This window comes from Callorhinus ursinus, unplaced genomic scaffold, assembly GCF_003265705.2.
Source record: "Callorhinus ursinus isolate GAN/ISIS: 27379988/994484 unplaced genomic scaffold, GSC_fseal_2.0 scaffold12, whole genome shotgun sequence".
Classification (NCBI taxonomy): domain Eukaryota; kingdom Metazoa; phylum Chordata; class Mammalia; order Carnivora; family Otariidae; genus Callorhinus; species Callorhinus ursinus.
The window spans coordinates 41,996,369-42,019,276 of record NW_027397074.1 but is presented as its reverse complement, the minus strand read 5'-3'; the positions used below and the strand labels follow the sequence as shown (position 1 = coordinate 42,019,276).

The following is a 22,908-nucleotide window of genomic DNA, read 5'->3' as shown; positions in this document are numbered from 1 at the left end:
TTAGAAATCAGTTTTGCCAACAGGCAGTTTATTTACTTAGTTTTCTGTTGAAAATAAATCAGCTAAGCTGGAAGCAAACAGTGATCAAATATATACAGAAGAGCCTGGAAAAGTAGTATTACAAGGTATTGTGGTTCTCTCTGAAAGGTGGAATAAGGTTGGGGAAGTGTGGGAGAAAAATTTTTATACTTTATACATTACTGTTCGGATATTTTACAACAAATATTTCTTTTAAAGTCAGGAAAAGTATATTTTTATTTTGAAAAAATAGAAGTTAACAAAGCTTTAGAGACTAGCATCTCCATAGATATTTTAAACTATGCTTACCTACCCAGATGAGTCCTACTTTTTAATTTAACTGGAGTTAACCATTAAGAGTTAACCATTAACATACACTGTGTATACTGATACTTTTAATTATATTAAAAACGCAGTTTTTCCCCCTCTAACATAACATCAAAGCCTCTCAAACTCTTTCAAAAGATCTATTTTTAATTTTTCTCTTTCAACAGCATAGCACACTGGACTGAACTCAAGGACAGCAGCACCACCCCCACACTCTAAAGCAGAGAAATGCATATAAAAAACAAGCACTTAAAAACACATGAAGTCAAAGAAATGTAAAATCTACAGATGCCAGAAGCGAGGAGATAAATCAAAACGAGCAGATAAAGGAAACTGACGTGCTAGCGGCCCGCTTGGTTTTACTTGCTTCTCTGTTCACTGTACTTAACCTGATGCGGTGTTGGTCTTGTTCCTTTTTCAGCCAGTCTCTGTGGACAGCCCTGCTCTTGTGCTCAAGGACGCTGTCTTCTGCATCCAGTGTCTCTTGTCTGGTTACTCTCACCAGTCTACTAACCTAAAATACCTCTCATCTTTAAAAATCTCTCCCTTGGTATCCCATACTACTCTCTAGATCCCATTTCATTTTTCTGGTCCTTTTAGAGCATAATCCTCCGAAGAGTCATCTGGACTCTGCATTCTCTCTTGAACCTACTCCAGTGGGAATTTTGAAACATCTCAACAGGGTCTTCCCAAGTTGACAATTCTCCATGCTCACCTTACTAGACCCATCAGCAACACTTCCCTTCCTTACTCCCTCCTCCTGGAAACAGGTTTTTTACCTGGCATCCAGGTACCTTCTCTATTATCCTTCCTCACCAACTACTCTTTGGATGATTCTTCAGCTAAGCCTCAGGCACAGCAGGCACTCTGCCACCTTTCAGCTTGTGTTTGCTGTTCCTTCTGCTTGTAGGGCTCTCACTCTGTTCACATCCCCAGCCCCAGCCCCATGACTTTGAAGCTTAACATCTCTATTCAAATATTACCATCTTACTTTTATTATTAAAAAAAAAAAGCGCATCTCTCCCATCAATGTCCCTTGCTTTTTTTCATAGCATTTAGCACCAGCTGAATGTATTTGTCATCTATCCCGCTAGAATGCTAGTTTCTTGAGGGTAGATGCTCTGTTTAGTTCCTGCATGCACACTGCCTACCCCAGAACCTGCCACATGGTAGACCCTTACTAGGCATACTTGTTGAATAGATGAACTCCCAGACACAGCATCTGAAGACTTTTGGTAGGGATTTACTTCCAGTGGGTGAGCTGCCTTTGTCTTGCTCTTTCCTGCAATTACAATTCTGATTCCTATCTAAATTTGGGGAAAGGAAGAAGTGACTGGTCATCAGTCTTTCAGTGTCTATATTTTGCCAAGGCAAGGTTTCTTTTGTTAAGCCTCAAGATAATCAAATCCAAAATTCTGGAATCCTGAGGCAGCTAACTTTGTTTATAAATTTGCTGTCAGTGGGCACAGGAGCTTCTAAACTAAATTGCATGATCTATTTTAGAGCCATGAAGCAAGGTACCTTTCATTAATGTGTAGTATGTGAGTTAATACAACATATGAACTTGCAAAAATGAGACTATGTTATGTCATGTTACACAAACGAAACAGAGGGAACAGGTAGCTAATAACACAGGCCTGGATAAAGCCCATAAGGAAACCAAGCAAACTTTACTCTGGGAAGCTTTTTTTTTTTTTTTTTGGAGGGGAAAACTTTGAGAGTTTGGTAACGGCCTGCCTAAATGCTCTGGAAGAGACCAACTGACTGTAGAGAAATTCTGTATGAGCACGACTTACTTTACAAGAAGCAGAAATTGGGTTAAGAATCATACCTTATAATAATAACCCATTAAACAAAATGAGTTAAATAGAATAATCAATGAGTTCATTTGAATATAAACGAGTAAATGAGGGAAAAAATTTCTTAACAGTAGAATGCAACTAATGAATACAGGAGAATGATGGGGTTAGAAAATCATCAATGGATGCTAAAACTAGGGAGTAAAGTTTGATGAGAAACATTTAAATAGTGACACTACAGGAGAAATATGGCGAACACCACCTCAATCAAGTGGTAAAATCCATCATCACAAACAGAAAGAAACCAACATCGTCATATGCCTCTTATTCCTGCCCAGAATTCATAATCTCAGCTCAATCACGAGGCAACATCAAAAATAAATGAAAAATGGGGCCATTTTACAAAACAACTGACTGATGCTCTTCCAAAATCTAGGTCAAGAAATCCAAGGCTGAGGAACTTTTCCAGATTAAAAGTGAGCAGGGCGCCTGGTTGGCTAAGTTGGTTAAGCATCTGCCTTCGGCTCAGGTCATGATGCCAGGGTCCTGGGATGGAGCCCCATGTCAGGTTCCCTGCTCAGTGGGGAGTCTGCTTCTCTCTCTCCCTCTGCCTCTCCTCCTTGCTCTTGCTCTATCTTCTCAAATATATAAATAAATAAATAAATAAATAAATAAATAAATAAATAAATAAATAAATAAAAGTGACAGAGACTTGGCACATAATGTGTGATCCTGGGTTAGATGCTGATCTAGGAGGAAAAAGTATTATATAGGACATTTCTGGGACAATATATAAAATGTGAATATGGATGGATTATGTAATAGTCTTAGATTTACGTTAGTTTCCTGATTTTGATAATTTTGATAAATATGCACTTAAGTATTTGGATATTGAGGGACAAAATGGCTTCAATTCACTCTTACATGTTTCCCAACAAAAAGAATTATGTATAGATGGATAGCTAGCTATAATTACAAAATAGAGAAGTCAGATGGGGCAAAATGCAAAACAGGTAACTCTATATATATATATATATATATATATATATAGATTTTCTATATATATAACTCTATATAACTATATATAAAGGATATATACTATTCTTGCAACTTTTTTAAAGTTTGAAATTATATCTCACTAATGAGTTGCCCTAAAAATCTATACATGGCAAAATCACTCTAGTCAAAGCAATAGCAAAAGGTTGACCCAGAATTATTCTTCCATTAAATCTTCTGTTAATCTGTATTTTCTCCCCAAAGTGTACAGTAGTCCTATCAATTGCTTTATTATTTTCACCTCTTCTGACATTAAAATTTCAGATTTCATTTTCTTGCCTAATTGCATTGGTTATGCTTTCAGAATAATATTCAATAATAATGGTGATACCCGATTCAAAGAAAACACTACTGGTGTGTCTACTCTTGATACCTCACTACAACACTACTTCATTCGACACTAGATGTGTGTGTGTTTCCACACACCGAGCAATTCTGCAACACAGCTGGGCGTCCTATAACTTAATTCTGACGCTACCTACCTGAAGACTGCGTCAGATCCTACAGGTTAAGGGTTTAATATCACAAGACTGCCCACTCACCTCCCTTCAGATGCCAAGTGCAAGTCCAGGTTGTCACCTGTGCTTCAGAACAACTGGCTATAAATTGGAAGTTCCAACGACCCCCTCCCTTGGGTTTAATTTGCTTGAGTGGCTCAGAGATCTCAAGAAAAAAAATCTTACTTACTAGGTGACTTTTATTATAGAAGACTGTAACTCAGGAACAACCAGGTGCACAGAGCAAGTTCCGTGCGAAGGGGCACAGAGGTTCCACACACAGGGCATGCCACTCTTGCAGTACCTCCACGTGTTCGCCAGCTTGGAAGGTCTCTGAACCCTATCCCTCAGGGTTTTTATGGAGGCTTCATCATGTAGGCATGACTGAATAAATCATCAACTCAATCTCCAGTTGCTCTTGTTTCCCCAGAGGTCTGAGAGGTAGGAGCTGAAAGTTCCAACCGTGTAATCATCTGGCTAATTCCCCTGGCACCCCACCTTTAGGGACTTTCCAAAAGTCACCTCATTAACATAAATCAAGAGTGGTTGCAAGGGGCTTGTTATAAATAACAAGACACTCCTTTTACCTTTATGGCTCTGGAGATATTTTAAGAACTGAAGACAAAAGACCAAATAGTATATAGCAAAAGATGCTCCCACTGCTCTTAACTTTTAGGAAACCAACAGTTTTGGGAGCTCTGGGCCAGAAAGGGGGATGACGACCAAATACACCTTTAAATCAGATAATCATACCTGACACATTCTCATCCTGCTCATGACCTTAATGGGAATGCTTTTAATGGTTCACCAATAAGGATAACATATGGACTTTGATTTGAGATTCAACAATTTTTTTAGTCACTCATTCAATTAATACATACTGAGTGCCAAACACTACACTAGATGCTGGGAATACAAGAGTGAAAAAATACATTCAGTTTGCCCCTTCAGAGTTTTCATTTAAAGGGAGGGAGCCAGAAATACAAGTGAACTAACAAAATAACTGCAAGCGATGGCAAGTGAAAGAAAGAGATCTCCTTTAGAGCATGGCCAGGGAAGGGCTCTCAGGAGAGGTGATATTTGAGCTGAGATCTGAAGAAACAGAAAGAGCTGTGTGAAGAAAGGAATGCACTGAAGGCACAGATAACCTCCAAACAGTTTACTCATGTGCCTGTTACCATATTTCCTTAGTTTCTTAATATTTACTTGTTTCCAATATTTCTTTCTAACTATTAAAACGTCTCATCCATACTTCTTTGCATATATGTGCAAGTAGAATAAATTTCTAAAATTTATGCTGGATCAACAGATAAGTGCATTTTTTATTTGATGGATTCTACCCAATAGCCCTCCAAAAATGTTTGTGGTAATTCAAATTCCCACCCACAGTGGATAAACGTGCTAATTTGATAGATGAAAATTGGTATCTCATTGTAATTTTACTTTCTCCTATTGAGTGAGGTTGAACATTTTTCACAAGCTTTAAAGCATTTGTATTTCCTTTTCTGTGAACTGTTTATAGCCTTTGCCCATTTTTTTTTATTGGGGTGTTAGTCTTTTTCTTATTGTTAACAGCACAAGATCATTTTTACTCCCCTCCTCCCATCCTGTCGGTAGAAATTCAAGAGTAGAGGTGGGGACACCAGTGAGGGGGCTGCTGCAGTAAGTTAAGGGAGAGTAGAGGAGAATCTGGAAGAGAGTGGTGGTAATGGAAAGAGAAGTGGAAGAATCCATGTACTGTGGAGAAAGAATACACAGGGCTTGCTGACAGACAGGAAATGGGAGATAAAGAGAAGAATGAAGGATGACTCCTAGATTTCTGGCTTGCATAACTTGGCAGACAGTTATGGAGAGAACAGGGGAAACAGTGAGTTCTTCCATTGTGGATATGTTAAATTTGAGATGTGAAAAGTCCAGTAGAAATGTCCATTACACTGGTGAGATGAGAATCTGGAATTCAGAGTGAATGTTTGAATTGGAGGCATAAACTGGGAACACATCAACAACAAAACCCCACAGGATTCCAGCAAGAGAGTACAAAGCAAAGGGAAGGGGCTCAGCAGGGGGTCCCAAGGAACCACAACATTCTGCGGTCAGGCAGAGGAGCCAGCCAAGACGCTGAAGAGGACAGGAAGTGAGGTACAGGGGGAAGCCAGAGGACAGCAATGTCTCAGAATCTGAGAGTGTTTCAAGAAGGATGGAGTGGTTGATGGTGTTGAATGCTGCTCGGAGGTTATACAAGGTAAGGACAGAAAAGTCCTCAGTTAAGCGTCTGCCTTCGGCTCAGGTCATGATCCCAGGGTTGGGATCAAGTCCCACATCAGGCTCAGTGCGGGAAGCCTGCTTCTCCCTCTCCCTCTGCTGCTCCCCCTGCTTGTGCTCTGTCAAATAAATAAAATCTGAAAGAAAAAGAAAGGAAAGAAAGGAAAGAAAGGAAAGGAAAGGAAAGAAAGAAAGAAAAAAAAAGAAAAAAGAAAGTTAGTTGTTGGTGGCCTTCAAAAAATCAATTTAGGGTAGAAGCCAGTGATACTGTGTAGAAGAGTAAATGGGAGCTGACAAACTAGAAACAGCATACTGACAACTGTTCAGGAACGCTGGCTATGAAATGAATGAATACATGGGGCAGAGTAGTGTTTTGTTTTGAAGATGAGAGAAACTAGAGTACATTTGTAAGGGAATGATGTAGGAGAAAGGGTAACATTAAAGCAAGGTCCTCCAGAAGGCAATAGAGGATGGACCCCACAGTACAGGGGGCAGGGCTGATGCAGAAACAAGTTAAAGCCTTTATTTCAAGATAAGGAGTAGGAAGTAGATGAAGATTGTATTTGAGGATTTAGTAGTGGGAATACCTATCCTTAATTTTTAAGGGTATTTTTAAAAAAAGTAGAAGTGGATACTGAATATTAAAAGGATTTTAAAATATGTCCACAAATTATTTGACTCTTTTCTTCAAGACATAAAGCTTAATTCCCCTCCCCTTGCTGGGGGCTAAAAACCTAGTGAACTATTCCCAACAAGTCAGGTGGAAGTGATGGTTAGAGCCCTGGTTTCTTCCTGGCTCACTATCACTTGTTCTAGCAATAGCCATTGCTTGTGTTGTAAGATCAAGCTCTCTGCAGAAAGGCCTACTTGACAAAGAACTGAGGCTTCCTGCTAACAGTCAACACGGATCCATCTTGGAAGTGGATCCTCCAGCTTCATCGTGCCTTCAGATAAGCACAACCAACACCCTAGTTACAATCTCATGAATCCCTGAATGAGAACCACCCAGGCAAGCGGCTACAGAATTTCTAACCCACAGATGCTGTGGAATAATAAATCCTTGTTGTATTAAGCCATTAAATTTGCAACAATTTGTTAGTCAACAATGGGTAAAATTAATATAAACAGTAAAAATGCTTTTTGCATCAAATTTTTGGTATGCCTTGCTAATATTTTATTTAGTATTCTGCATGAATAGGTGTAAGAGTGATTCTTAGATTTCTCTGATGTGTTTTTTTAGGTCTTAGTATAATTGCTGTGCTGGTTTTGAAAAAAAAAAAAAAAATTGGGAAACTTTATGTAACAGAACTCCCTACTGGAAAGTCTCAAAGATTTCTTCTTGAATTCTGCCCGCACCAGTGTGTATTTTTTAACTTTTTTTTTTTTAAAGATTTTATTTATTCATTTGAGAGAGAGAGAATGAGAGATAGAGAGCACGAGAGGGAAGAGGGTCAGAGGGAGCAGCAGACTGCCTACTGAGCAAGAAGCCCGATGCAGGACTCAATCCCAGGACTCTGGGACCATGACCTGAGCCGAAGGCAGTCGCCTAACCAACTGAGCCACCCAGGCGCCCTGTATTTTTTAACTTTTTAAAAAAATTATGCTGACGTTGTTTTCAACTTCTTTCATGGGGAGGTGCCTGGGTGGCTCAGTTGTTTAAGCGTCTGCCTTGGGTTCAGGTCATGATGCCAGGGTCCTGGGATTGAGTCCCAGGTCGAGTCTGCTTCTCCCTCTGCCTGCCCCTCCCTGCTGCTCATGCTTATGCTCTTTCTCTCAAATAAAAATCTTAAAACAAAACAAAAACCTTCTTTCATGGGGTATGCCAAAGAGCCCTCCAAAAAGGCTCAATGGTATTTGAATATATCCACTTCCTCATACCCTACCTACTCTGGATTTGTTTCTTAATATTTTGTTAATTAAAAGGTTAAAAATGCGGCTCATTAGGTGGCAATAATCTTGGAGCTCTCAATGTACCCATGAAGCAAGTGGTGACATGAAGACAGTAGATGCAGTGCTCTAGATTCAAGTTGGGGGACACAGAGTCTACATGTAAGAGGGTTTCTGAACACCCTTCAAGATGGAGGCATGAGGAGCTAGCTGAAGGAGACAAGGGAGGAAAGTCACGGTTGGAACAGGGATTTGAGCAGTGCTGCCTGCAGGTATTTCTTCCTCCTCTCCGGCCACAGAGAGAGGGAGGTAGGAGAGGGAGGTAGGAGAGGCCGGTGGTGAGACATGGAGCGCTTCCCTTCAGTGGTGAGTACCTACCTAGGCTCTTGAGAGGGCCCTTGCCGGTTCTGACTCTCCAAAGGTCTATGAAAGTGGCTACAGAATTTATCCCCCAAACCAGGCCACTTCTGAAAAGGTAAGACGGTGCTATTAACAATTAAGCTGGACCACAGGCACAAACTAAGACTGTCCCACATGGTCACCCTGTCTATGAGGCCACAGGGGACAGAGGAGACTGGTGACCATCAAGAATCTTGATGGCAGGGTGCCTGGGTGGCTCAGTCGGTTAAGTGTCTGCCTTCAGCTCAGGTCATGATCCCAGGGGCCTGGGATCGAGCCCCACATCGGGCTCCCTGCTCAGTGGTTGTGCTCTCTCTGTCAAATAAATCTTAAAAAAAAAAAAAGAATCTTGATGGCAGATGGAATTTCACAGACGTGGGGAAGAGAGATGCTTCAACATGCACAGCCTTAGGTATTCAGTATTTCCCTGGCTGGCTCTTCACACATTCATTCAACTATCATTTATTGGCAGCTGCTGCAAAGCTAACAGAAACGGATCATGAGAAGAGACGAAGGTGAAGAATTTTCCCTGGGTCAGTGTACCACACGTGGAGCTGTGTAACCCAGACTACCCTCAAGGAAGGACTGGTGGGCAGAGAGCCTCCAGCTGTGCCTTTAAGAAGGCCTCAACTGCTGACAGCCACTCCCCCTAAGGGCACACCCTTCCCTGGGCACCTACATCCCGTGACTGAGCAGGGAGGGTATGAAGGCCTGGCCATCTTGGCCCAAAGTGGGACAACTGTGATGAACCACGTTAGCCCCAAAGCTCCTGGTTTCCTTAGCCTGCATCAAGCTAGACTTCTGCTTCTGTCCAATCCTGATTTCTTGTCCTCCCTTCCCTAGATGTAGTGCCCATGGTTGCTCCCTTAGAATCATCCCGCACACCTAACGTGATCTCAGAGTTCCCCTCCCAGGGAACCCAATTTGTGACATCACAGTTAGTAATTGTATCTTGGCAAGAAGAAAGGAGACCGGATCTCAAGGCAGGGAGGGGTGTAGAGGATGATATTATAACATTTCTATTTAGAAAGTACAAAAAGGCGTGTCGTATTTGTAGTATTAATTTGCACAGCCTTGAAAGCCCTATGGAGGGGCGCCTGGGTGGCTCAGCCCTTTAAGAGTCCGACTCTTGATTTCGCTCAGGTCATGATCTCAGGGCTGCAAGATCCGGTGGGGCTCCGTGCTCAGCATGGAGTCAGCTTGAGATTCTTTCTCTCCCTCTGCCTCTTCCCCTCCCCCTCCCCCTCCCCCGCCCCCCATGTGCTCGTTCTCTCTCAAAATAAATAAAATCTAAAAAAAAAAAAAAAAAAGCCCTATGGAGGGCTCAGATCCAGAAATGGCTGAGTAAAAAGGCCCATCCTACTCTGATCAGCCGTATGGCCTTGGGCCACTCTGACCCTCTGTTTCCTTGTCTGTTGAAGTGAAAAGATATTTTCTAATTCACATTTTAAGGAATTAGTTGAGAAAAAGCACTTTATACATTTAAGATGTTATATTAATTACTACTCTTTCTACTCTGCAATTCTGAAGAGTTGCAATTAATGACTAACTGCTGGCCGCTCCATCAGAAATTCAAGAGAAAGCGATACAGGCCCTGGTACCAGGAATTCTTATCTTTGCTCACGTCTCCTCTGGTTTTTCTCCACCCGGTGACATGGAGCTGAGATACAGAGCATATGTGCTTTACAAGTACTGTTGTATATACTGGAGATTTATGGGCCATGCTCTTAATTTAAGGAATGGGTCAGCCAAACCCGTCATTAAGTTACTTTTTATTTGTGTGTAGGTGATTTTTACTTTTGTGGGGTTGAGACTCAAAAAAAAAAAAAAAAAAAAAAGTTTCCATGCTCACCATAGGAAGCCGTCGTAAACTTGTGAGTTGCCGCCCTGAAGAATCACAGCTAAAAATCCAGTGACTTGGACTGAACGGCACCTGCTGGAAAGGTCCTCCCCATCACAGCCCTCTCGGCTGGGAGGCGACTCATCTCTTCCTCTGCACGGGTCCAGACCATGCCATTTGGACCCCTCAACTAAAACTTGGTCCTCCTGTCTCTCAAACACAGTGGCTACTGGATTTTCTCTTCTGACACTTATCCTATCCTATCTAAAACTACAATTATTTGGATCTTTTCCCTCCCGAGGGGCTGGAAACTTACGAAAAGCTGTCCTCCTGCTGTTACTCACCTCTGCCACCAACATGAAGGAGCAGACCTTGCACACAAGTTTTCTGAGTCAGTGGAGGCGGGGAGCAAAGCTGGGCTCTTCTCTTTCTGCTGACTCTCTGAAGCTCCTGATAACTGGCAACGTGATTTCCAAGTCTGTACTCACTATAATGTATTGGGACCTGAAGAGTGTGATGCAGAGCTTGACCCTGAAAAAAGTCTTTGTGGACAGTCCCAGCTGGCTTAACTGGGCCTTTCGCTTATGCTTCTGGGGGAGGAACAAGACTGAGGCCTGCTTTGACCTTTAGGGCTGGATGAACCTTTAAAGACAAAGAACAATGTGTTGCCTACGAGAAGCATGACATCAGAGGGAGAGGGGTAAAGGTCAAAGAATTGTGAGGCCTGTCTCTTGGCTGGAGGCAAGCTGGAGTCATCAGGTCTAGAGAGAAACAAGGAGCCAGATAAAGAGAGGCTGTGTCCTATTTGGCCCGGGGGGGTTTTAATAGCAGTTTATAATAATTATAGCTCCCATTCATTGAGCACTCGCTGTGGGCCAGGCACCCCATACATGATCTCCTTTAAGTGGCTCAGCATCCCTGTAAGATAGGTACTATTGTTACCTCCTGTGACAGAGGAGGAAGCGGAGGCCCAGAGAGGTTAAGCAACTTGGCCTAGGTCACACAGCTTTGAAGCGACAGAAGCAGGATTTGGCTGCAGGCCTCTGCAGCCGATGTGCCCGCAGAAGCTGTCCCCTGCCAAGCTCTGGGGCTCCGAGCAGGCTGGCTTCCAGCCGGGCTCACCAGGGGGAGGCAGAGGCTGGAGACCAGAGCATCTCTCCCCCTTGATCTTCCATGACTGCACCCTCCTCACCCTCCTCACTGGGCTCTGGTAACACTTTCAAGCCTCCCCGCCCCCACCCCGCCCAGTGGCGGGTCTCTGGGCGCTCTAACACCTCCATCTGCTCCTATAAAAAGTCATTCATTAAGTCCCTTCACGGGAGCCATCGGGGGGGAGATTCTGCTTCCCGCCAGGACCCTGCCTGCACCGCCACTGGCTCCGCGCTGGGACGGGCTGACCCCACTGGGGAAATGAAGCCCCTGGCGGCATGAGCATCACTTTCCCCGCACACACAGCTGGCTTCCAGCCGGGTGTGGATCTTGTCTGCGCCGTGAGTCCAACAGACCAACCGTGGGAAGGCTACTCCCGGAGCGTTCGGGGAAACTTGAATACCGACTGGAAATGTGGTGACATTGAAGAATTATAGCTGATTCTTTTTTAGGGGTGTTAATGGTTATCCTCTATTAGAAGAGTCCTTCTATTTTAGGGATATGTACGGAAATCCTTACAGAAGTTTTTCTGAGTCAACGAAGGTACTGGGGAGCGCAAGACCAGGGCACAGCTGGGCTTTTCCCTTCTCTTTGCTAAGTCCCTGCAAAGAACTGGCACAGGAATCACAAGAAACGATGTCTGGGATTCGTTTCAAAATAAGGGGGTAGAGGGGCGCCTGGGTGGCTCAGTCATTGAGCGTCTGCCTTCGGCTCAGGTCATGGTCCCGGGGTCCTGGGATCGAGTCCCACGTCGGGCTCCCTGCTCAGTGGGGAGCCTGCTTCTCCCTCTCCCGCTCCCCCTGCTTGTGTTCCCTCTCCCACTCCCCTTGCTTGTGTTCCCTCTCGCGCTGTGTCTCTCTCTGTCAAATAAGTAAATTCAAAAAATAAAAAAATAAGGGGGTAGGGTGGGGGCTATTATGGACAGACCAAGACCGGCCATGAACTTCAACTGTTAAAGCTAGACAACAGCGCCTGGAGGTCCCATTTCCCGAGGCCCCATTCTCTCCACTTGGAACAGACGCTGGAGAATTTTCCGTCACAACACGTGCTAGAGTCTAACCTCCTGTATAAAGCCCCTGGAGGCGGGAGGAGGCAGCTGGACAGTTGGCAGGAATGCTCCACAGGGCTAACACCGAGTCATTCGATGTGACTGCCCACTAGAAGTATAGAAATAAGCAGTGTCTCTAAATAGGAGCCTCTGCACCTATGCCACAAGGGCACGAGCACCAACTCACAGGCTCTCACTTTAAAAGGTGCTGTTCCTCATGCCAAGTGGCCCCTCCGTGCAGGCTGAGGGGCTGGGGGAGTGCGGAGGTAGGCAGTAGAAATGCAGTTACGATTCATTTATTTTCTGCTGGCTTACCCCGACAGGCAAGGCAGGCCAAGTGGGCCTCAAAACGCATGATGTTTTTGTATTTTCTTTACTATCGAACATTTCAAACACATAAAATAAGCAGAAAACAAGCTCTAGTAAACCCTCCGGGTATCCATCACCCAGTTTCGGCCACCATCAGCTTGCCGCCATGCTTCTATCATCAATAACCACCCCTTGCCCCGCAGAACTATTCCATCACGGTGTTTAGGTGGGATTTACACAGGCGGGGATGCACAAACCTTAGCTGTGCAATTTTGATCAATGGAGGCACCCACTTAGCTCACATCTCTACTTGAGACAGAACATTTTTACCTGCCTAGAAAGTTCTCTCCTATTCTGATTATTTCTACCTTGGTTTTGCCTGTTTTAGAACTTAAGCAAGAGCTTTGAACTGCCTTTCTGTGCAAAGCTACCGTTGACCCTTGAACACAGGTTTGAACTGTGCCAGGTCCACTTATATGTGGATTTCCTACAGTCCTGTACTGTATTTCCTCAAGCTTCCTTTACTGCAAGGACACAGAGTGTAGTGCGTGTAGCCTACAGAGTATGTGCCATCGACTCTTCCAGTTACCAGTAGGCTATTAGTGGTTAAGTTTTGGGGGAGTCAGAAGTTCTACATGGATTTTCACCTGTGTGTGGAGTCAGCACGCCTAACCCGACTGTTGAAGTTCTGCACTCATTATTAGTTTCTTGGCAAGCCAGTTCCCCATGCTCCAGCAGGGAACTAGACAGATGTGGCTTCAGCTTGGAAACACCTGGTAAACCAGACCACTAGCTCTGGCCCTGCTGCCCAGGCCTTTAGCTGTTCTGGGCCTTAAATTCACAGAAGGGCAGGCTTTCAGCCAGACAGGCCCCCCTTCCATGCAGGGGTTGTGGAATACTGGGGGCCCCGGGAGAGAAGCACTATGGCTGAGGGCAGGTTTGGGCTGGTGCAAGGATCACTGGGAGGTCAGGTAAACTGCAGACTCCCAGGCCCCACCTGAGAGGCTCTAGTTCAGCCCGTCTGGGGTGGGCCCCCAAATCTGCATTTTAACAGGCAACTCAGTAACTGATGCATTCACTGGATCACCCTTGCAGAAACTCAGCTCTTTTATTTTTTTTAAGATTTAATTTTTTTGAGAGAGAAAGAGAGCAAGAGAACACAAGCGGGGGGGCGGGGGCAGCGGCAGGCAGAGGGAGAAGCAGACTCTCCGCTGAGCAGGGAGCCCGATGTGGGGCTCAATCCCAGGCCCCCTGAGACCATGACCTGAGCCAAAGGCAGACGTTTAACTGGCTGAGCCACCCAGGCGCCCCAAGAAACTCAGCTCTTAAGAAAGGCTACGAAAGGGGCGCCTCACTGGCTCAGGCCTGAGAGCATGCAACTCTTAATCTCTCAGTGTTGTGAGTTCAAGCCCCAGCCTAGGTGTAGAGCCTACCTTAAAAAAAAAAAAAAGGGGGTTCTTCCTTTAGATGAGCCTTCAGGTTCAGGGTCTGCCTCCTCAACAATTTCAAGGCCTCCTTTACATAACAGCTCTTCAAATATTTGAGTTGCCCATCGTGTTCTTCCCTCAGTGTGACCTCAGCATGGGACATCCCCACTGCACTCAACCATTTCCAGCATGATGTCCCCCTCACGGAGAGAAGGGTTCCTCTTTCTACACCAAAGCAGGTTCCCAGCATGACCTAGCAGTCTGATACTGTCCTCCAGAGGACAGTGGTTCCCTGGAGATTCGACCCCCAGCTCTGAGGCAATCAGAGCAAATTCTGTTACACATCTAGTAACATGCCGGGACCTGTACCAGCCCTCTGACAGACGGCGTGATGTAATCCTCCTAAGAACTCTCCCAGACACAGGTTAATATTCTCCTACAATTCGGAAACCAAGGCTCACAGAGGCTGTCTGGAAGAGATGGAGCTGGGGCGGTGTGAGGGTTGGTTCCGTGTGTCAAAGTGGCTAGGCTGCTGCTCTTGGTTGTGCAATGAAACACTCACCCAGGTGTCGCTGCCAGGATGGTATTCGGGACATGGGGTTAACAGCTAGTCAACCAAGTTCCCAATCAAGTGACTTTCAGGAAGAGACAATCTTGGTAATCTGAGTGAGCCCCATCCAACCAGTGGAAGGACCTTAAGAGCAAAACAGAGGTTTCACTGAGGAAGAAATTCTGCCTCAAGCCTGTGGCATCAGTGCCCGTCCAGAGTTTCCAGCTACCCTAGAGTTTGGACCTGCCAGCCTCCAAGATCACATCGGCCAGTTGAAATTAATCTCTGAAATAGATAGAGGCACGTACATGTACACATACACACGCATACTGATTATACTGGTTCTGCTCTCTGATGCCGATGGGAACCCAGTTCTTTCCAACCTCAAAAGGCTATGCTTCGCCTCTATGCCACTGTCCAGACTCTGCCAACCACTATCGGCAACTGAACCAGAACCGACCCAGGGGTGTGCCTGAGCCGCAGCCAGCTTCGGCTACCCAGAAGCATATTTGAAAATTCACACAGATCCTTAACAACTAGATTCTGAGAATAACTTTTTTGTATCAAAAGGCTGCCACAGATGGGAGAAGTGTGTCTTCACAAGTTTGCACAGTTTTGTAGTGGGTGGGAGGCTTGTTCTATTCTGGGTAAGGTCACTAACTTGCTATATAACTTTAGGCAATCCTAAGTTTCACCACCTGATTCATTCCAATGCCAACCTGAAAGCTTTCCATGGCCTCCATCCACTCAAATTGGCATTAAATGCTCAGACAGCCTATCAGGATTTCAGATCTGACCTACTTTCTAGTTGGGACTCTACCCTGAATGACCCAAGACACACTCAAGCTCACGGGATCCTGGAAGTTCTGCAAGGCCGATGCGGGGGACAGATGAGGAGTGCTCAGCTGAGGCCAGCTGGGCGGGCGTCTGCTCTTAACCCTGTCTCTGCTGCTACCCTCCAGGTTAGAATGAAGACCCAGTTTCCATGTTCAAGACACTGCGGTTCCAAGTAGAGCATGCCAAGGCCCATAGATGAAATAGTACATGGTGTGACAGGGCTTGACAGGACTCGAAGGAAAGAACGGGAAATGCTTGTAGATGAGGTGGTGATAGTTGAGATGAGTCTGAGAATTTAACAATAAAAAACTTGGAAGGAATGAAAGGATGCCATTCTGGGCACAGGTTAACAGAGAGTTAGGCATGGGAAAGCATGGGGCTGTGTGGGGAAAGGGAAGGGAGAAAGTCTGAGGTGGAAAGTAGGCCACGGGTAGTGGGGGATGAGCTCAGCTAGGGCAGCTGGGGAGTTAGGTCACACAAGCCAAATGCGGAGCCTCGAATGACAAAATGTCAAATTGGTAGGTAGGTAATGAGCTGGTGGAGGCTCCCCAGATGAAAGCGAAGAGACGAACGTGGGCTTTGGAAACCTGTGTCCGGCAAGAGAATGAACAGGAATAAATCAGGGAAGGGGCATTACAGCCCCAGCTGACTTAACAGCAGTCGCTGACGTTACTGAGGGCTTACTATGTACCAACCTGCTAACCTGTATGAGCACCTTTAATCCTCACAACGACTCCGTTAAGGTACTCTTACCATCCCATTTTACAGATAAGGGAACCAAGGCACAGACAGGTTAAGAAGTGTGCCCCAGATCATACGACCAGTCACCAGTGGAGCCGAGATCTGCAGCTACCCCAGTTGGTCTGACCCCAGCGCCAAGCACACTTGACCACTAGCCCGGCCTGCCCTGGAGTTGGGGCCTGGACCCTGCACTCTGACTTCTGAGCTGAGAAGCAGGGGAAAATGGAGAGTAGCCAAATGATTAAAAGGACAGTGCAGAGGGGAGATTTCTGTAAACCACAAACTGAGGTGAAGGACTGACTGCAAAAAGTTGGAAGTAAGGTTCCTTGGGGTTAGCTGCACATGAAGTCAGCAAAAAACCAACCAACCAACCAACCAACCAACCAACCAACCAACCAACCCAGGTTTGCTCATGAACATACACCAAATCCTACACTTAGCCCAGCTGCTTCCAGAAATTGTTGCAGCCTACTTGCTAAGCAAGCTAAACAGGGGCATGAGTTGCCAGGAAAAGGGGCATGAGGACTTGAGTCCCTCGAAATCCGCATGTTGAAGCCATAACCCTCAGTAACCTAAGAATGTGATTTTATTTGGAAACTGGGTCACTGCAGATGTAATTAAGATGAGCAGGGTGAGCCCTAATCCAGTATGACTGGTGTCCTTATAAAAGGGGAAATTTGGATACAAATGAGCACATAGGGAGAATGTCTTGTGAAGATGAAGGCAGAGACTGGGGTGACTCAGTGGAAACCAAGGGTCGCCTCTTGATCTTGGGGCTGTGAGTTCAAGCCCCAGGTTGGGTGTGGAGATTCCTTAAAACAAAAATGGGAGGGAGTGAGGGAAGGACCAAGGGTTACCAAAGATTGCCAGCAAACTACCAGAAGTTAGGAGAGAGGCCTGGAACAGCTTCCCTCTCAGCCTCAGAAGGAACCAAGCCCTGATTCCCAACTTTTCACCTCCAGAACTGGGAGACAGTAAATTTCTGTTCGAGCCACCCAGTTGGTGGCATTTTATTACTGCTGCCCTAGGACACTAGTAAGTGATGCATGCCATCTCTCCCCACAAGACCACAGGTGAATTTTTATCAAGTCCTTAAGTAAGCAAAGAGCCTCCTCTGAAACTTCGTTGTACTGAGTTGTACGAATGTCTAAGACTATCTCTGTACCACAGTTGTGAGTTAAAAACAAACAAGTGTTTGAAATTTCATCTATCTCCAATTGCCCAGGCACCGGGGATTAACTTTGCTTTTGAAATGAAAAACAAATTTTAACAATCAAGGAGCTCTTCCTCTTCCTTTACTCTTAGAAGCCAGTCCTGATTGTATCAGATTCTTCCTGTGACCGGAAGAAACCCGTTCCATCCCACGAGGTCCCACGGGACCCCTCACCCATCACCGGGTCCTGGTTCTGGGGCTTGAAACCATTATCGAGATGACTACAAGCCTCTCAGCTTCAAAGTGGAGACAGTGCTCTAAAACACTGGTGCTGGCTACAGGCAGTCACCCACCTTCAAATATGCTCACACAGTCAAATCTGCAAAAACTGTTCAAGTCCTCGTTTAACCCGCGCCTTACTCTGAAAACACAGGCGCCATCGGTTGTGAGTGAATGGCTGTGGTTTTCAAGGGAAGCAGGTCTGCCCTGGGGAATTCCGGATTCTGTTTTCAGATAATGATTGGCCCCACTAAGAAATGAAACCAAAGCAGTACCTCTTTTGATACCTGGAAAATCCCCCACTCCAAGACATTTTTGCAAATGTACAAAAATTATCCTCTACAACCAGAATCTCCTACAACTCAAATATAAGCCACCGTAATTATCTATTTAAAAAACAAACACTACAAACTTCTGATGTTCCTGGAGGACAAAGCACTCCCTCTTTTCGAAGTTAACAGCAGCTAACTTTTATTAAGTGCTTCGAGACGTGACCGGCACATTTCTAAGCCTCTGACGTGGAATGAATGAATTCTCAACCCTATGTGGGGGGCACCCTTGATGATTCCCATTGTGCAGGTGAGGAAACTGAAGCAGAGACAGGTGAAGAAACTGGCCCAAGGTCACAGAGCTGTAAGCAGAAGAGCTGGGATTCAAAACCAGGCGGTCTGGCCGCAACACACCACACCCCCTTAGCAAGCAAACAACCGGGGCGGACTCATAAACGAGAAAAGCGAATGGAGGGAGTGGGGGCAGGTCAAGGAGGGTGGCTTGAGAACAGAGGCAAAGGAACAGCAATTACATTCCAGGCACTGGGCTGGCGCTTCACGCAGGCTTTGCCCATTTAATTCGCACAAACCGTGAAATAAGCAGCACTCTCCCACCTGACATTACTAAGTGATGGCCCTAAACCCAGGTCTGCTGACGGCAAATCCCAGTGCCGTTTTCCCCCCAAGTCAACGTTTCAGATTGTAAGCTCGGTATTACGGATGGTACAATCTGCTTTTTTAAAAGTCAATCCAGGGCGCCTGGGTGGCTCAGTTGGTTAAGCAACTGCCTTCGGCTCAGGTCATGATCCTGGAGTCCCGGGATCGAGTCCCACATCGGGCTCGCTGCTCAGCAGGGAGTCTGCTTCTCCCTCTGACCCTCTTCCCTCTCGTGCTCTCTATCTCTCATTCTCTCTTCCTCAAATAAATAAAATCTTAAAAAAAATAAAAGTAAATCCAGCATTGGAGAGCAGTGGTGCTGAGGTCAGGAGTGGGGGTGCGGGCATCACCCCACGCCAGCTGCACGCTGGGTCGGAGAACCTGGGTACAGCACAGGGGCTTAATGTGCTAGCACAGGAGTCAGGAGGCTCAGGTTCTGTCTGGTTGCACTTCTGGCACCAATTAACTGTGTGGCTTTAGCCAAGTGCCCTAACCTCGCTGGGCCTCTATTTTGCTTTAGTACAAATTGGATAGACGGATGCCCCACCTGCCTACCTCTCTCAAGTTGATGTAAAAAAAAAAAAAAAAAAGTATTACCAAATACATACAAACTTACAACCAGATAAAAGCTCCTTATGCTTTTTTGTTTGTTTTTTAAAAGGTGTTACCAACAAAGGTGAACTGGCTGTGAAAACTGTAAGGTGTTCCACAGCGGATCATCGCCGGAACGAAACTACCCAGGGCACCCTAGCAGCTATCATGGTCCAGCAGGCCCACACATGCCAGCTGGGGAAGGCTACACCAGGAGACTGACCCCGTATGAACTTCATCCTCCCCCCTAGGCAAGCGGGGCTCAACCCTCCATGGAGGTGTGGCCGGTCCTTGGCCCCCAGAGTTTCCCCCAAAGCAGGTTTGCCAGTCCAAATAGGTAATGCCGAGAAGGGGAAAGAAGTCCTCCCAGAGCGAACAGCTACACCTCCCTCCAGGCCCTGGTATGCTTTGCAAGGTGGGTGGCATCCAGCGGAGGAGGGGAGGGTGCCATCTGCCACAGCACGGTGCATTGGGTTTCACACACACATACCCCGGTTCCAGGATCTGAAAAGGTTGTAGTGCAGCACGCACCATTCCTTAGGAAGCAGAAGATTCAGGTGAAGGTCGGGACTGGTTAAATGAGGGGGAAGAACCTTCCATTTTTGTTTTGGACAGAAGCCCACCGAGACTCTCGGTAACCCCCACCCCATTAGTTCCGGCCTCAGGAAGAGGAAGGGATCAGATCTGCATAACAGTGAATCACAAGCACTTTGGCACAATGACCCCTCTGGGAGAGGGTGGAGAAGCTCGTCTGGCAACTGCCTACACAAACAGGGCAATTCTGAAGAGCAGCAAACAAACCTGTCTAGCCCCAGTTCCCGTTTTGCATAAGATTGCACCCCACAAAAACATCCAAGGAACACCTGTTGATCGATACCGACTGCTAATACTATGGTTTGGGCCAAGATACTAAAAAGGTCCCTTTGAAGGAACTCTGGGTAAGGCATTTTTGTAAAAATTGGTAATAAGTGTCTTTAGACTCCAAGAGCCAACGGGAGCATCACACAGATACTCCATCAGTCAATCTCAGTGAACTTTGCTTCAAAAGGATGTTAAACCGAAGGATATGAAACCATAAACCAGAGGGCACTTGTTAAGTCACTAGGTGACTGTCAGGGTACCTGCTTTCTTTATGCTCATAAGAAGTTACACATGGGGCACCTGGGGTTAATACAGTCGGTTAAAGGACTGACTTCAGCTCAGGTCATGGTCTGGGGGTCCTGGGATCGGCTGGGTGGGGCTCCCTGCTCAGCGGGGCCTCTGCTTGTCTCTCTCCCTCTCCCCCTCCTTCCCGCTCCTGCTTTCTCCCTCTCTCTCTCAAATAAATAAAACCTTAAAAAACAAACAAAAAAAGTTACACATGTTCCAGAGGGAGGAGGAGGGTCGTTAGGCGCCGGGGCTGGTTAGGTCACAGCAGGACCGTCTGCCAATTGGCCTGGAACTGAACACTGGCCACGGCTCCTTCATCCAGGGTAAGCAGCAAAAACGAACTGTAACTCGGTTGAAATCTGGGCAGGGGCCATCACGTTAGACCGGGGAGCATGGGTTAAGAGAAAGGCGTCCTCCCTGTGGCCAAGGCCTCTTTTGGATCCTCTGGTTCCAGAAAAAGACATCTCCGTGTCACGAGGTACAGAACGAAGACCGTAGGAAAGAAAACTACCAGCATCCCTTCTCCCCTCCGCAGCCCCGAACTACTCTTGACGGCCATCAAACACAGGAAAGGTATCCTCTACAACCGAACGGATGATCTCACCTACTTCTTTCTCAAACACCTAAAAGCCATAGCAACCGCACTAACAGCTTCCGTTTAGATTCACAAAAAGGGGGAGGCAAGCGTGGTCCCGAAACTGCAACCACCAGGGGCCAAGGGTGGAAGCAGAGCGGGTGTGGTCCGTCACAAGCCTGCAGGGCTCCTGGCCAGCTCCCCCAGCGCTCGCGTCCCCGCTCTCCTGTTACCTGGTTCGCGTGGCCGCCGGCGTCCAGCACCTGAGCCGTCGGTTCTGCCGGTGCCTTCTCCTCTTCCCCGGCTGCCAAGGGGCTACTTGCAGCCGCTCGGGGGTCCCCGCCATCCCCCGGCGCAGCCTGGCTGCTGTCGTCCACACTGGCGCCGACTCCTCCGGCGGAGGAGGCGGCGGCGGCGGCGCCGAGCAGCCCGTGGGCCCCGTCGGCTTCCCCGGCCGCCACGCTGTGCACGAGCCACGCATCCACTCGGGTGCGGGGAATGAAGGGGACCCCCAGCGCGCGAACCTCCCGAAGCAGCCGGCCCTCGGGCTCCGCCTCGGGGTCCGGCTCGCGGCCTTTGGGGTGCAGCTGGTCCGCGCGCCCCCACCCTCCCGAGGCCGGGAAGGGGCTGAGCGCGTAGGCGGAGCTCGTCGGGCCACCAGCGAGCAGGAGCTCATCCCAGAGCAGGGTGGGCGGCGGGAGCAGCAGGTAGAGGTCCAGGTCCACGTCCAGGCGGAGCCCCGCCAAGCTCAGCAGGATGGTGAGGTGCAGGAGGCCGCCGCCGTCCGACCACCAAGGCTTCAGGTACTTCATCTCGCGCCGCGCGCCCGGGACGCCCCTGCCGGCGCCCGCGGGTCCCTGCCCTCCTGCCGCCGCTTTGGCACGTGCGGGCCCCGCGCGCCGCGGGCACCTGCCCGGAAGAGACAGAAGCGAAACAATGGACCCGGGCGCGCAGCGGCCGTCGCGGGCTCTCGGGGCCGGACACAAAGGCGCTCCCACGGCAGCCGGCGCGGCGTCTGGGGGTGGTCAGGAGAGGCGGAAGAGGAGCCACCTGCAGGTAGTGTCAGCCCGCCCGGCCACCCTGCAGCCTAGCGCCTGACCAGGCCCCGCCCCCAGCTAGGCCCCGCCCCGAGCCGCGGGCGCCGCCGCCGGGGACACGCCCACAGCCGCCCCGGGCTCGGCGGCCGTGGGAGGAGCCCGCAGGGGGCGGGGCTCCCCGGCTCAAAAGCTCTTCATTCGGGCGAAACGCAAAGCTTTCTGGGACCAGGGGGTTGTTCTGGGCCCGAGGTAGTCCCGATTCAGTGCTCGTGGGCTGGGCGACTGTAGGTGAATGTGCGGGGTGAGGTCAGGAGTAAAGGTGGGTGGGAAGGGACAGGATGTGTAGACTGGGGGAAAAGTAGAGGCACTGGGCTTGCATGCAAAGGGCTACCACCAAGTGAGAACACTGGCTGGCACAGTGAGTTCGGGAGTCCGACCCTTGATTTCATATCCCAGCCCCACCGTCAGCCAGTCGTATGACCTTGAGTAAGTTGCTTAACTTCTCTGTACCTCAGTTCTCTTATCTGTAAAATGGGGATAATAGTGCCTGTCCAATAGGGATGTGGTTAAGTCAGACGAAATATTCTATGTAAAGTCCAGAGTTTGACATATAGATTCCACAGCTGCTGTTGAGATCAAACAACACTCCACCTAAACCCCTGTTCCTCCTCACACACACCCCACACCTCAGCCCTCCAGGTCCTGCGCTCCAACATCACAACCCCTCACTGTTCCCTGGACACTCCCTGCACACTGCCAGGCCTTCCCTTCTGGTCTCCTTTGCTTGTTAAGTAATCGTTAAGAGCACCAGCTCTAGAATTACCCTGTTTGAGTTCAGATCCTCCACTCCACCTCTTACTACCCTGGACCTTGGACAAATTGTCTGTGCCTCAGTTTCCTCACTGTAAAGTGGGACTGATAATAGCACGTCCCTAGCACACCTATTATGAACCCCAAATGAGATGCATCTAAACCACCAACTACAGCGCTTGGTATAGGAAGTGTTTTTTGAATGTTACCCATTATTTATGTTACCCATCCTCCAAGGCTTAA

The 22,908-nt window shown here is 47.5% G+C and overlaps 1 protein-coding gene across 1 annotated transcript in view; it reads right to left on the bottom strand.

The window, feature by feature from the left end:
* The window catches only part of NFE2L3 (NFE2 like bZIP transcription factor 3), a 29,235-nt gene extending 7,328 nt beyond the window's left edge, over positions 1-21,907 (bottom strand). The window contains exon 1 of the mRNA XM_025873048.2: positions 21,052-21,907. Within this exon, the coding sequence (XP_025728833.1) occupies positions 21,052-21,630 (579 nt within the window). The 5' untranslated portion in view covers positions 21,631-21,907. The remainder of the gene's footprint in view (positions 1-21,051) is intronic.
* Positions 21,908-22,908: the final 1,001 nt, after the last annotated feature.